At 41.0% G+C, this 15797-nt stretch overlaps 1 protein-coding gene across 6 annotated transcripts in view; it reads right to left on the bottom strand.

The window, feature by feature from the left end:
• The window catches only part of BEND7 (BEN domain containing 7), a 49035-nt gene that overhangs the window by 26450 nt on the left and 6788 nt on the right, over positions 1–15797 (bottom strand). For all 6 annotated transcript variants that reach the window (XR_008822061.1, XR_008822059.1, XR_008822062.1 and 3 more), the window contains 2 exons: positions 8511–8810; positions 1934–2056 (listed from right to left, as the gene is read on the bottom strand). Coding sequence is in view for 2 of the 6 variants with exons in the window: in XM_056340170.1 (XP_056196145.1) it covers positions 1934–2056; positions 8511–8810 (423 nt within the window). In the remaining 4 variants the exon portion in view is untranslated. The remainder of the gene's footprint in view (positions 1–1933; positions 2057–8510; positions 8811–15797) is intronic.

The following is a 15797-nucleotide window of genomic DNA, read 5'->3' as shown; positions in this document are numbered from 1 at the left end:
TTGTTTTGCTCATACACAGAAACTGACAGTTCATGTGTTATCTCTGACATCTAAAGAGACCGTATTCTGTATTTATCAATATTTTGCATCTTCCAGTATTCACAGTCATTTGTATAAACTAAGGCACCGATCCTGAACCTGTATGAATATAGGGGAGTTCTCCAGCACAGTGCTATGCAGATACAATTATGTGTCTGGAAGAATCAGTAAGATCAAGGTCAAAAAGAAAGCCAAAATTACTACACAAGCAAATCAAACTCACTGGAGCTATGAGTGAACTACAAATAGTCCTCATCTACAAAGCCTGAGGAAAAAAACAAACCTCAGAATACTGTTTATTGAAAGATTTCTGGGATATCTAATTTCTGGCAAGGATTTCCAAGACTTAATTTGTAGTTTATCACTTAGACATAAGAATGAACACTAAAATACGTTATTACACTTTCACTTACATGTTTGCATTTTAGGTTTTTTGTTTTACTAACAAGAATGCCAAACAGATTTTTTTTCCTCTGCAAAACCATCATTTCCTGTCTACCAGAAAATATGAGCTATTCCCAGCAAATCAAGAGATGCACTAATTAACAAGGTACTTATACTGTAGACACATAATAAATAAGAAATGTTCCTGCTATTGAGGAGCCAGTTCTTCTGGCATAAACCCCAGTTCTGGACCTCTCACCCACAACCCATTTGTAATCATGCACACCATTTCAATGAAATCAGTGCAACCGTGTAAAGAATCCCCTGTCCCAGCAGAGATTGTAAAACTGGGCCTTTGTGTGCTTCTTTGTGAATCGGTGACTTTTAGAAAAGCATTTTTATGTGTATCAACTATATTACAAAACCTGTCTGATCCTTCCCATCACTCACTCAAACATATGCCATGGAGACAAGGAGTTCAGTCAGCCTTTCACTCCACCCATACTTCAGTTAATTACTCAACACTCCCTTTTCTTACAGAGGTCTTATCCAGCCACTCTTACAAGAAAGACCTCCATGGCTCCACTCCCCATCGCTCACACTGGATGGGCAACTCAACCGACAAAATCTCCATCTCCCAACTCCTCATTAGTATTAACACCAATTTTTAGGAAGCACGGAGGCTGCAATTTCACAGCAGCCTATGATGGTCTACCTAACTTCTAACTGCCATGGTGTCATTATCGTGCTGGCTCTAGTGCTCTTCTGGCTCTGCATGGCTCTGTTTCACCTCCTAACCTGGCAGAAAACAAAGCTCAATAGTTTTCCTCAATGAACAAATTATTGCTGGTTCAGTCAGCAGAAAGAACTGGTAAACCAGCCTGAAGGAGGGTGGAGGCCACAACATGCAGTGGCTAGCTCAGCTGAGCTTACTTCGGAGCTGTAACTTCAAAGATCTTTGAAAGAAGTGTTATTTAATAACTTTAGTGGCCTTCCAACTTGTTTTTTTTCACCCCCAAGATTAGTGAACTGGTAAGCAGGTAACAGCTTAAGTAGCATTTTGCACCCCTGAAGGAATACACTGCAAAAACAAACAGGGGGTGGTTATGGCATGACCTGCCTACTCAGCTCCCATTACTAGAGTATCTAATCACATCAGATTTATTTATTTATTTATTTCAGTTTAGCCTCAGACAGTTCCTACAAGGTAACATCCCATGTTACATGTAAGGACCTGAGAAGTAAAAACAACATTTCCAAGAAGCCTGTGAACATTTGCCTTTCAATGATCTGTCAAGAAAGCATGAAAAAGTCCAGGTTTTCCTGAGTCTCTACATAGATTTCTGTCTTTCTAGACCATTCCACTTAACAATGTCACAGAACCATGGAGCAGTTTGAGTTGGAAGGGACCTCCCAAGATCATCTAGTCCAACCCCACTGGAATAAGCAGGGCCATCTTCAACTCCATGCTTGTCATGGATATGCACATATGGAACTGTGGTCATTGTACCTGCTTGAACCTGCATCAATTTTCGCATGGTCTTGAGCTCTTGAAGAATAGCCTGTAGGGTTGACTGGCAATTACATGTACAGCAGTTTGGTCCAATCGATGAATTCACCATTGGGATTTCTCCTGAGAGAGGAATGAAACAGGGGAGAGACGATGTAACCCACAAAAAACAACTCAAACAATTACCAGCAGGCATCTGAAACTATTATCAATATACCAGATCATGAAATAAGATCCAAAGCAAGAAAACAAATAATTTTCAACATGATCTCTTTTAAGAGGAAGAGGCCGCTAGTTTTTATCCAATTACTAGTATGTGCAATTGTATACGGCAGGGGATGCAACGTTACATGGGCTGGAGAAGACAGCTCAGAGCATGAATACAATGCACTCCTCACAGCAGGGCTTTCTATTGTCAGGCTAGTTCATCTTGAATAACAATAGCACCAAACCTCATTATAAACATGCTCACTTTATCACGCACACAAAAAAAAGCCCATCTCCCGGTACAGTCTTACAAAGAATGAAGACAGTCTGTGTAATAAAGGTTTATACTGTACATTAAATGAGGGCCTAAGAATTTTTAAACTGCTTGAATGTTACATGTGATTCTTCACCATGTGAAGAATTGAGAATGAAAATAAAATACCTTATTTGGAAAATAAATAAATAAATAATTAAAAAAACCCAGGATGGACAAGAACCACCAGCAAGGAAAGCTTGCAAATCTGCTCTTCTGTTCGCTAGGGTGAGACTGTTTTCTATGGCATGTTTTCCAGGACTGTGACCTACAAGATGGGCTTTCCATAGTTTCCCTTGGAAAATTAATATAGGAGTTCAACAGATTCTTCTTTTCTAGCAATTCTTACCAGTGTTTAACTGAATTTACATACTTCTAGTTCTAGCCCTTAGCAGTGCTTTTATTACTGCCTTGTTTTCCCAAAGTTTTGCACCACAGGTCCTTAATTAGGACACTCTGTAACAGCTGAGAGATTTCAAGCTTTAGCTGAATAGTTGTATCCTGCACGTTTTTAGAATAGCTGTATACCTAGCTTTAACGCTACAAATAAAAAATTCAAAATTCAACCAAACACCTATCAGTATCTGCTTGAAACTGAGGCCAGATGGGATCACCCCCCTGCCTTTATTTCAAAATGTGCTTACATTCATTTAAATTGATGGCTATTTTACTGCTCAAAGCATGCAAGAGGAGAGATGATCATTTTATGAAGATAGATAAAAACGGATCTAACAAAAATCATCTTGCTTGGTGACACGTGGTGGACTTCAGAGCGTGTATTTCCCTTTTTCTTCCATAGCCTGACACTTATCAGGTGCCCTTTAATCATTACCTAGCTAAAGTGAACGTAAGCAACTCATTTAATCTTCCCTCATAAATCCTCCCATTTTTCATTATTACTTTAGCTTTTCTCTGAAGCCAAACCAGTTTATTAATACCGTTTTAGGTTTGGTTTGTGTTCTTTCATCAGAGCTCCCTGATGTCAAACCTGCACAGATCCCTTGACTTCAATCCTCATTTGAAATGGCTGAAAATCTGCCCACTGCTCAATTGCTCCCACCTCTTCCCAGTTCTTCCAGTGTGTCCCTCCATCCTCAGCTCTCCCTTGCCAGGCACCTGTTCTCTACCTTCTTCCATTCAGTCCTTCAGCTCTGAAGCAACATCTATCAGGCTTAAGCAAACTGGTGGTCATTCTCCCAAAAGTGAGATACTTGTGAAGCTAAACTGATGCATCACTTAAAGATTGGTCACATCTTCCAGGTGTCTCTCTCCTTCTTTCCTCAGATATTTAGATGGTCCACACTATTGCAATTACAAATTTTGTTTTTTTAAAACATCATCCATGGATAAACCTGTTGATACTACATTAAGCTAAATGGAGTAGTTTAAGAATCTCTTCAAATCTAGCAAATGCAAATGCAATAGTTCCACCAGCTTCTTTTCTCCAAGGTTTCAGCTGTAAAAACAACTTCTAAAGAGCAAAGTGTTACCTGGAAAACAGGCTAAGTCTCAAATTAAAACAAAGAGGTTACTGACTCAGTAGGACAGGACTGCCTAGTTTGATCTCACCCTTCCTTTGTACACTGCCTATTCACTGAAAGCTCCTTGGGGCATGGATGGGATTTTATCTTTTCAATGGTCCATAAAAGCTCTCCAATGTTCAGCCCATTGTTACAGGTACAGAGAGAAAACAAAATAATATTATTTTTCGGTTTGCAGCAGGTTACTCAGAATCCCTCACCTTGGCTCCACCAACACCCTTTACCTATCTGTTAAAGGTAGACTTTTAAGTAGAGCAGTTTCAAGACTAGTTATAATTTAATCGCATCAGTGTAACTTTGTACCTTTCAGTAAGACAAGCAGATACCCCAGAAATGGGGTCCCAGGAAATTAGGAGAGTTTTATTAACAGAAGACAAATACATATTAACAACATCCTTCCTCTAGCGCTTTCTCAATTGTTTTAGACTAATAAAGCTCCTTGGGATAAAGCCTATCCTCTCTCTTAATCAGAATCCAACATTTTAGTGGGCTTCTAGAAACAGTATCTGAAAGACTACAGTGGGAGGCAGGGCTGGTGGCTTTTGTTTCTTTCTTAACAAAGACTCTACATGGTGGTGAATTGCACGTGAAAACTTAGACAAATTATATCAGTAAATACCTGTACATCTTTCCTGTTGTAATATAACATGTTCGTAACAAAAGCACGCAGGCATGCAGGCTCCTGATGGAAAACCAAAGGGTCTGTTTTCCCATTGAGGCATGGGGGATTTACATTATAATCCCCATTAGCACTGATAGAAATTACCCATGTAAATCTACCATAGGTACTGGAAATGGGAAAAGAGACCACCCATATTTCAAATCAAAGCAGGGTTCTACTGACTTCATACATATTCATGAGGATTTTTTATTTTCTTTCTATCCTCCCTCCTCTGATCAGTTACTGTGTTGTAAGAAACATCTTGTAGAGTGTTCTCAGTCATTGTTCCAAGTACTATCTTTATCATTTTTAGAGGACAAAAGCAACCCTTTTCAACTTGTTATAAATCAATTTTTAATTTTAAAAGGAGAACAGACTTCTTATTTTTATGAAGGAGTCTTTAAAGAGCCATCTCCCTCTCTTTTGGAAGCTAGCCAGCAGGCAAATTTGATACCAGCTTGCATGACTGAGAGAAGGAGATGACACAAATACATTAGTTGCTTCCCCTGTGTGAGCAGCAAGTAGCCCAAGACACTGGTTCTTGCAGCTGGCTCTGCTGAGAGCGAATTCACCTGGTGTAACATTGCTACCACAAGTTTGTATTCGAAAAGCATGCAAGCGTAATCCATTGAAAATGATCTTGACATAACCAAAAAGCAATTCAGCTGCTGCATCGCTGCTGGATTTGCTACAGAACACAAGAAACAAACCTAAAAACTTTTAGATGGACTCTATGAGTTTGTTGGCCCTAACAGGGCAGACATGCTACTCACTGTTTGTAGCCCCAAGAGGCTCCCACTAAACACAGTGGGTCACACGTCTACCCAACATCCTGACTTGTGGAACTGCCACCTTAAATCTGGTTTGGAAAAAATCCCTTTGCTTTGCAAGCATGCTTCTACTCTTCCCCTGTTGCAGCAATGCCTATACTCTCCACATTCGTCCTTTTCTCTCTTTGTCTATTTTTGCCAGTACCTTTTTCACAACTGCTTTCTACACCAGCACCTATTAAACATCCATTCCAGCCTCTCCTTGAACCACATTTGCCTTGTGAGTAGATAACTATACTATTAGATGGATGTAGCATGCCTATTACATTCAAATTTGAGTAATTCAGAGACTCTTCAACATGTATCTTGGCTCCCTCTATACACAATGGACAGAAACAGTTTCTGGACTCAGACTGCCTGCTTAGATGCCTGGACATCTCCCCAGTGATGACCTAGGCCTGACAGCCCCAGGTAATAAGCTTACCTCCTATCTGAACAGTTTTGCTCTGATGAGTTTAAGCACAGAATCACAGACTGGTTGGGGCTGGAAGGGGCCTCTGGAGACCATCTAGTCCAACCCTGGCTAACGCAGATTCTCCCAGAGCAGGCTGCACAGTCACATCCAGGTGGGTTTGAATATCTCCAGGGAAGGAGACCCCACAGCCTCTCCGGGCAGCCTGTCCCAGTGCTCTGCCAACCTCAAGGTAAAGAAGTTCTTCCTCATATTCAGATGGACCTTCCTGTGTTGCAGTTTGTGCCCGTTGCCCCTTGTCCTGTCACTGGGCACCACTGAAAAGAGCCCGGCCCCCTCTCGGCGTTCGCCCTTAAGGTATTTGCATGCACCGATCAGGTCCCCTCCCAGCCTTCTCTTCCCCAGGCTGAACAGCCCCAGCTCTCTCAGCCTGTCCTCACCAGGGAGATGCTCCAGCCCCATCATCATCTTCACAGCCCTCCACTGGACCCTGGTAAGTACACCATGGTAAGTACTAAGGAGTACTATCTCCCTTGAGGCATTGTTCAGTATTTCTACACTCAAGCTTTTAAGGACTTTGTCCATCCTCTGAACAACATCTAAAATACTCAGTTAGATGTTCAGGCTCCCAGTGCAAGACTTGGGGAGGAATCAGGCATGTTACAATGGCCGCCCAGAAGAGCTGCTTCTTCCACCCGGAGAAGTTTCAGAGCTTGCTCACAGCCCAGAAATACATGGAAAGTTTCCTCCCCTAGAGACCAGGCTTGTGAACCAAAGCAGCAGAACTGTCTGGCAGGATTGCAACACCCCACGGGAGGCAGCCACCTTGAACCAAAGAGCTACGCAGACCATCTTTTCAAAGGTGGCCAGCGGAGAGTGCCCACACCCAGCTTTATGTAATAACCAACAAGATTGCATTCCTCTCTGTAACAGAACAGCTGCAGAGGGAGGGGAGGAAGGTGCCTCCCGGTACACGTCCCCAGGAGCTGGGAGCCTGGGCATTCCTCTTGTCCAGCCCGGGAGGTCACTCAACCCAACCCTTCTACTGTCTCACAGATCATTCTAACCTATAAGAGATTACAAATCAGCTAAACCCTTCCTCCTCCTAGGAAAGATTAAAAGCGCTGACATTTTCTTGCATATGGGGCCAAATCCTGTCAACATGTTTTAGCTCACATGCTGAATCAGGCCCCTGCAGGGATAGAGGTGCTGCTCCACCTACTTTCTGGATCGGGGAAGCGGGCACCTAATCTGTGCAGGCTTGGGCACTTCTGTGCACGTAGAGAACTGTCCCAGCTGGCGCCCAGCGACTCTCAGGGCAAAGAGGCAGACATCTGATGAGTTTCAGGTCCTTCCACATTTAGGACGTTGTTATGGTGGAATTTTGAGAGCAAAGTTTTAGACAAGGATGCTAAATCCCATCAAGTGTTTTCCCCTCTCCCCTGGGTCTGCACCTTTCAAAACCACAGAATTATTTCCTTTTTTTTGGTAATTAAAAAATAAATAAAACTAGCATGACTTACTGCAACACCTTTCTCCAAGTCAGTCAGTACCTCTGTGTAAATCATTGCCTCCACAGAGAAACAGTCAATCTGGGGAAACCTAAGGCTGCAGGTTTTTTAGTGCAGTGACAATACTTCCTAAAGGACAGTACTGAGAATAGTATCAGTATTTTTCTTTTTAACTGTTAAAAGCAATGAGAACTTGTATGCCTTTAGAGAAGGATACACAGCAGATACTCCTACTGGGAGCTATGAATACCTTCAGAATCAACTGGAAATTGATAATGTTTTCAGATGCAGCCTCACAATTTTTTATTTTCCTGAATTTAGAACTGAGGTACCCCTTTAAAATGCACCCCACCACCACCCACACCCCCAGCTAAATTTGGTGCTGAGTATCAGGAGAAAAACTTCCTGAATTGAATTTAGATCATTAAAGAAGACCTTCAGGAATCTGGTAGTTATCCATTCTCTGGGACTTAAAATAACAACAGAAACGTATTTTAAGAGCACACTGCCATCTACTTCTGGGCAGAATTCTCTGCCAGTACAAGATGGACCGTGGTCTAGTACATGCTGTTCATAGGTAGACACCATCATCACTTTCTCCAATGGTCCCATCGGAATAAAGCCTAAGGCTGTGATAGGATTTTGTACCTGAAGTTCAGCGGTCAGTTATAAGGCTGATGCCATCCCCTTATGGAAGTCAGTAGAATCCTGCTCTGCAAGTGGTGGCACAACAGTGCTACATTACTCATTGCAAAGAGGAGTGGTAGAGGTTGACATTTAATTAGCTATGAATTTAATAACAATGGCAAAAGCTGTTTTAATAAGTACTGTACAGAAATTAAGCCTGTAACAGCACTGAGTAATTCTGCCCTATCACCAGGAATCCATTTTAAAAGCTAAGACAGATGGTAGCAGAATGCACTGTGCCCACTTTCACACCTTTTCAAAGTGATAACTGTGCTCATTTTGTAGACTCTGAACTATAACTGCTTTCAGTGCAGCGGTACAATATATCATCACAACAAAGGCAGAAATTTAGTACAGTACAAGGAGAGGAAAAGAAAAAAAAAGTATTATTCTCAGTATCTAATGCAGATCATACCATTGGACGCCACGGTTCGTGTTTGATTTTGGAACGTTTTGGATCGAGTTCCGTATTGCCCTGAAAAATGGCTAGCTTGGGGTGGTAATTCATTCCATGCACTGCTCTGTGAAGGATGAAGGCTCGCCTGGGACTCTGCAGGGGGATTCAGGCGCTGGGCCCAGGCTAAGTCTAAATCTTGGGGCTCCTCCTTCAGTTTTTCTCCTTCTTTGCCAACTCGTTGATAGATTCTTCCAGTGCTGTCATTCAGGAATCTTCTCATCCCTGTAATTTGTTTTTTAATTTCCCGGCTTTCATCTCCTAATGAAAACAGAGCCACAGTTATCACTATAAATTAGCAAAAATGGTAATGGGTAGAGATTAGTGATTTTAGATGCCAGTAAGAGTTAGAGTACAAAAATAAATAAATAAAGACGAGAACGAAAAAGAGATAGTTGAGGGGTCATTGGTACGTAACAGGCTATGCTTTAACGCAGCGATGGTTGACATCTCTCATGGTTGAAAGACCTGCTGAACTTGGCTTTCTTGATGCTATTTCTAAAGCTTTGATGAGTTAAGATATTTCTCCAGAAGCAAATAATATTAGCTAAAGCAGTTTCAAATAAACTAAAAGACTGATCCTATTCAGGCGTTGACATCAGTGGATATTTTCCCCAAGTAAAGCCTAAAGGATCAGATCCTTTGTATGTCAGTTTGCTATATGCTGAAGGACAGATCCTAGAAAGAATAAATAAATCACAAAAAGCACCACACCACACATACACAGAGCAACACTACATCTATTGATTTTAATGAACAGGATCAGTTCCTTAGTCCACAGAATTTTACTTTATTCCTGTATAATACAGTAATATTAAAAGCAGCTAATACGTGCATAACCGTGTATAGACTAACTGCTGGATGTGTTAAAAATGCAGATTACGAAAACAAAATGAAAATATATACAAGAAAAATGTGACTGTTCCAAATAAATTCAAGGCATTTAAATAATAACAATTACATACTTTAATACTCCTGGCACCATTTAAGTATTAATTTTACGTACGAAACTGCTGATTGCACAATGAATATATGCGTCTTGGGCAGATAGTAGGTATTTTGCTCGTTAAAGCATACATTACATTTCACTAGTAATAAGGAGTGTTCATAGTCACTTCTGAAATAAGAAGATTCTGTATTTTTACTGGTAATAGAAAAATCAAACATCCTAAGCAAATGAAGTAACGAAGATCAAGAAATTGATGAATCAACCTTCCTTTATAGTATACTTAATACAGTAATACTTGGTATCCTTTACCCTATTTACATTTGCATTTTCCAAAAGAAAGCTATCTTTGGCAAAGCAACAGTGCAAAGGAAACTTCAGAATAAAAAAAAAAAACCCAGCCCTCCAAAAATCAGCATGCAATGTGCATCATCTCTGGTTCAACAAGATATTGGAAAGTGTGCTAATGCCAGGCATGTGAATCACTATCAACTCAGCACAACCACTCAGTTGCCTAAACTTAGGTGCACGCTTAGGTAGCGGGCTAAACCAGAGAGCTAAAAGAGCAACAACCCCCTCCTGGCACGGGCCAAGCTCAGCGTGGCTGGGACAGGCTCCAAGCCCGGTGCACCCAGGGCCATGCAGTACCCAGAAGAGGGAGTTTTTGCTCCGGGAGGTGAACAAGCAGAAGGGGAGATGAGCTGCACAATCCGCTCCAGCCTCTGCTGAATCAGAGCATCTCCCGCTTGACCTGGCACACCGGTGCCCTGGGCCAGCACCAGCTGGCTCCAGCCCCCCCAGCCCAGTGAGGAGGATGGGCCGTTTGCAAGAAAGCTTTTAGTCCAAACTTAGAAATATATCCGTCAACCCTGTACAGTAATACTCCAGCACTGATTCCACCCCAGCTACAGCGTCGAGAAAAACCTTTTGCAAGGAAGTTCTGCATTGCATTTATTTTGTTAGTTTGCCTGTGGATTTATATGCACGGGTGTGATTTAATTAACAAATTGCAGCACTGATTCCTTTAAAATGACACTTTTGGGCCCCAACCCAACCAGAGTCTCACTCTTTGTAATTCCCAACCTCAAGAAGCTGCAGAGTACCACCAGACTCCAACTACCATGATACTCAGACCTGTACTCGGAAGACCGCCTCCCTCCTGCACGTGGCTCTACCTGCCCATACCCAGGCTCCAAATGCTCCCACCACACCGCAGCATGAAGCAACCCCTTACTGTCAGCTCTCAGAGTTCAAAGTTGGCAGTTTGGATTTGTATTTGGCAGCAAAATGTTTCCGAACATCAGAAAAGCTTCCCGCTCACCTCCCCCTGGCGGGTGTAGTGGCTGCATGCTACGCGGCTGGTCGGGTGACGTGTTGTTGGACAGATTAAATTTCCCTTACCCAATTACATAAAGTATTAATGTTAATTGAGCTTATTCAGCCTTGATTCTGGTCCCTTATTAGTTCATACAGAAGTCCTCCTAAGCAGTGACATGAGCATACTTACCTCCAAATAGAGGTATTCCTGTTTATGCTTTATGTTTTTATGTTACAACAAACTCTGAACTTGCATCCCATGTAAGCATGTCTGTGTTTAGGTAGCTCCCTGCTTAAAACAGGGAGATTCACCCTTTATGAACTTGTTTGTTGGCTGGGGTTTGTTTTTTTTTTGGGGGGGGGGATTCTTCTATTCAGATTTTGTTGTTGTTTTTTGGTGGGGTTTGTTGGTTGGTTGGTTGGGTTTTTAGTTTTTTTTGGTTCGTTTATTGAAGTGTATCTTCTGTTTTGTAAGGAAGGCCATTAAAAACATACAGGCTATAAGCTTGACTTAAGTCTTCAGTGCAAATTTACATCGCCCCTCTCCCAGTTATGACGTTTTACAGCTTTTAATTTGCAACTGGCTGAGCTAGGGACAGCAGCACCCTTCCCGACAGGAGTGGAGAGTAGCTGATACTACACCATCTGAATTTGCAGGCAGGCACAAGACCAGTAACAGATTTAACTTCTTGCTCCCTGGTTATCTCATTTGTCTATTAGCTCTAGAGCCCAATGATAGCATTTTGTTATCAGCTATTCCACTGATGATTTCCACAGATGATAACCATGTAATTTAAAAATGAAGAGAGAAGACAAAAAAAAAAAAAAAAAAAGGAAGCTGGGGCACAGAGAAAACCAAACAGCTTAAACTACTATGTCCTTTGGAAAAGACAGACTCCCTTTTTAAAAATGCCAAATGGGATAATCAAGCACTGGGAAAAAAACCCAGTTTATTACATAAAAATCTGCATTACCTATCTGTGAAAAGCCCCCTGAGACAGATGCTGAGGCCTGAGAGGAGCAGTGCATGTTTCAGCCTCTCCTTGCACACATAGCTGGGGTCCTCACTACCCCCGAGGAGATGAGGATGCCTCTGAAGGGCAGGCTATAGGATTTGCCATTTGGATTGCCCATGTAATCCCTTTGGTTTTACCTGAAACCATGGAAGTTACTTGCAAAACACTAAAATACTTACAAAATATTACTCAAAATAGATAAGCACAGCAAATTACAGATCTATTTAGGAACTTCTATGTAAAGATTATAATAGTCATAACAAAACACATTAATAATTTTTAAAAATAGTTGTTTTTAAGATGGTCCTTTATATACAACCTATTTTTCCACATGGCCTGACTGCAATCTTGTAAAATAACAACAAAAAAGCAAAACAAAGCCCTTTCATAAATACTACATTAAATAGTCGTAGGGAATAATCACCCCAAAATTCACTTCAATCTCTTTCCTTACTGAAAGTGTGCACAGCATAAAAACTGCCTGCTTTGAAAGCTGTAAAAATGTTAAAAAATTAAACACACAAATGTAAACCAGAACTGTCTAGGATGAAGTAGCATCCACATGCTAAGCGTGCACCTGTCTGAAGCAACAGACTTGTAAACAACTCCAGTTAACAAAATATTATTGGTAGTCCATTAATTCCGTTCTTTGCCCCTAGATGCCTGACCATCTTTTCACTATTATGTTTATTAAACTTAATATAAATATACCACACTGCCCACAAATAACTTACTATACTTTTCCCAAGTAATTTGTCAAATATTATCACACCGCTACAAAGAATTATAACATGATATGCAACCACACTCATATGTTAAAATATTAATTTTATTCCAGTATTAGAGAAGTGGTGACCATATCTGTAATTAATGTATTTGTTTTAAAGTGTATAAATAAGTGAACAGAGTTAAGGTTGGACAACTGTCTGTATTTCTTCCCTTGACTTATATAAACAATGAACCATAATGTTCTTTCAGCCCAATGTTTTGCAACTAATTTATTCATTTTTAACATTTATATTTCCCATATGTTTTGGGAAATACTCATGAGTAATTGACTTTTTTAATACAGTTTGATTTTCTATGAATTAGTGTCTAATTTATTTTTTGTGTTGTGTTCACGCAAATGAAACTCGTATGGAAACTTTTCCCTTCTTGCCTATACAAACAAGGCTTTTTTCCTGCATCAGGCTGTGTACTCAAGGTACTTCATATGTCAGAGATTTCCACCTTTGTGTCAAACTAGGCTGAAATTGGTGCATGAGTACAGGAGCTTTCAGGAGGGTAGGAAGAGCAGTGCCAAACAGCTAGACAAGCACATGTGAGCTGACATCAGCCTGGTATGTAAGGGAAGGAGGCTTCAGAGGTGAGGAAAAGTAGAAGTCAATGTGTATGGCTTGAATGCTCAAAGAAAAATAATATATAATTGCAATGGGTTATATAACCAAATGTACTGAACACCAGTTTACTAGATGCCACTTGAATGCTGCCCTTCCTGGAAGAGGGCCAGCAAAACTCGGCTGCTGTGTTTGAAGTTTTTTTTTTAAGGGTTAATTCAGAGCAGCTCAAGGAACTGGGAGGCACATGCATGCAGGGCACATGCCTTCACTGCACAGCCAGGCTGAACTCACCAGCCTGGTGAGTTTTCAAAAAACACCTTTTTGAATGTTACATCATATTCAAGCATTTCCTTCAAAGACAGTTATCCTAGAAGGGAGCTATGCATCCCTCCTCAGCAAAAATTACATGCCACCAAACTGTAACTTTCAAAACTGAAAGTATTTTTGCCACTGTCACCTTGCACTACAAGTGGTCGTGAAAGAGAAGACTGTGAAGGTCAGCATGAGGAAAATAGAGGAGCCATGTGCATGATTCCTTACCAGATCAAAGTTTTCCCAAATCACGTGGAAACTTGTTGTGTTTGCCCTGTGTATAATCTGAATTGGGCATCACGTAGCTAAATCAAGGCGGCAAGCCCGCATTTCTCAAACAAGCGATGCCCAGCCTTTGCTAGCATATAAGAACCTACATTGAACAAGTAACACAGGCAACAACACGCTTTGCAAATTAAAAACCTAGACCCCAAGTCAGCAGGGAGAGCAGCTGTCATGAACAATGTCAGAGCATCACACAAGCAACATGAGTTATGAGCTGGGGACTTTAACTACCCTAAGCTAACATAGGGACATTTAAGCTGTCTTAAGTGAAGCATCTTTGCAGTACTCTAAAACACCTTTTAAGAGCACTTACGCATCTTCATGTCACCACACAAAGCACTAAGATTGTATTTGCAGGAAAACCAGATCACCCTCAAACCAGACCCCCTACTCCCAAACCAAGCACGGAAGTACGTGGGTTGATCGACACCCCTGCCTATGACAAGACACAGAACAGTAATAAGCATCACAAACACTAACGTAAGTAAAGCAATTTGCAGAATCACAACAAGAATCAGACCTTGGGACCATTCAGGATCTGGGGGGATATTTCTCTGGAAGCTCGATCAGCTTAGGTGGCCTGGTCACCACCACCACAAAATAACTCTTTTGTAGAGTCTGGTGAAACAGTTTCAAGACACCCATCAGGAAGAGATACAGAAGCCCAAGTCACTCGCCTTCATGCCACACTGCAATAACTAAATCACTCAGGAAAGGTTAAGTCAGCAACTGTTCCATCAATGTATATATTAATGAGGTCATATAATTAAAAAAGTAATAACAGATATGCAACAACTTCCCCCAGTTATTGGAAAATCCCAGGTCAAGATCATGCTTCAGCCCCAAAGAGAAATGCTTTACAAAGTTAGATTGTTGCAGAAAACATAAACTTTTATGCAGTCTTAATTATAGAAGCTACTACTGCAACAATCAAGACTTGGGATATAATTCTACTAAAAAGTAACAAGTAACTTTACAGACTTATGTTAACTTTTTCTCTGTGAATAAATTGCAAAGGATATTATTTCTAGGACGGAATAAATTCTTGAAATTAGCGAGTAACTTATGCATCGCTCCCCTGCTCCACGAACACATTATTTATTTTTACCATGGCATAGCAAAGTTATTAATCTGCTGCCTTCCATTTCAACAATGCAAAATGCTGTAAAACGCACAGACACCTGCATTACAGTACATTTCAGTTCCACTTTATATCAGTCATAAACATCTCTGTTTTGGACATCTCTTCAAAACAAATGCTCCAAGCACACTGTGCGTAGCATTCGATTTTATGAAACTATAAAAGTTCTTCACTGTTAATTACACAGACAAATGTCTCATCACACATTTGATTACCAGGATAATATAATTAGTTTTCTACATTAACCTTTCAAACATAGAGCCTGAATTTCAAGTTGAAAGCATTGTAAAAACACTCAGTCTGGAGGTACATTATATTTCTGCTTTTTTGTGATGATAATAAAATATTAAGACTGAAAAAAACCAATGTGGTGTATGCAAAAGATATTCTTGTTTATAGACAGGCTAGGTTTAACCAACATCGTCCACAAGACATAGGTGTACAGCCTTCTCATGGGCTTGTATTTCTGAGTCTGGGGTAAGCAGCCCTGTGACTGAAGGTTTATGCTGATAATTGGCAAAAGTGGAAGACGGGTCTGTCTTAAATCTTGTCCATATCTGAGGTACAAGCACTCTACTCTGGGCTGCCTCCTCCTTTTCAGCTTGAGCAGTCTCTCCTGGTATCAGGTAACTAAGCCCTTCCCCTTCAAAACAAAAGAGAAGCCAGTTCTCATCTGCAAAATAAAGTAGGAAGATTCCTCTCCGCCCCCCAGTTTTGTAAAGGCTGTGTTTAGTATGTCCTTCATCTAGAAGAATGTGACTTCTTGTTTACCATCTCAGAACAAAGGATGGGAGGAGAGGACAAGCCACCACATCTCCCACTCCAGCACTGCATCACACCAGCAAACTTCCCAAGCTTATCAAGCTCCATTCCAAAAGCAGTTGGACTTTA

The sequence above is a fragment of the Falco biarmicus genome, chromosome 5, assembly GCF_023638135.1.
Source record: "Falco biarmicus isolate bFalBia1 chromosome 5, bFalBia1.pri, whole genome shotgun sequence".
Classification (NCBI taxonomy): Eukaryota; Metazoa; Chordata; class Aves; order Falconiformes; family Falconidae; genus Falco; species Falco biarmicus.
Note: the sequence above shows the minus strand (reverse complement) of the source record. Positions and strands in the feature narration are given on the sequence as shown.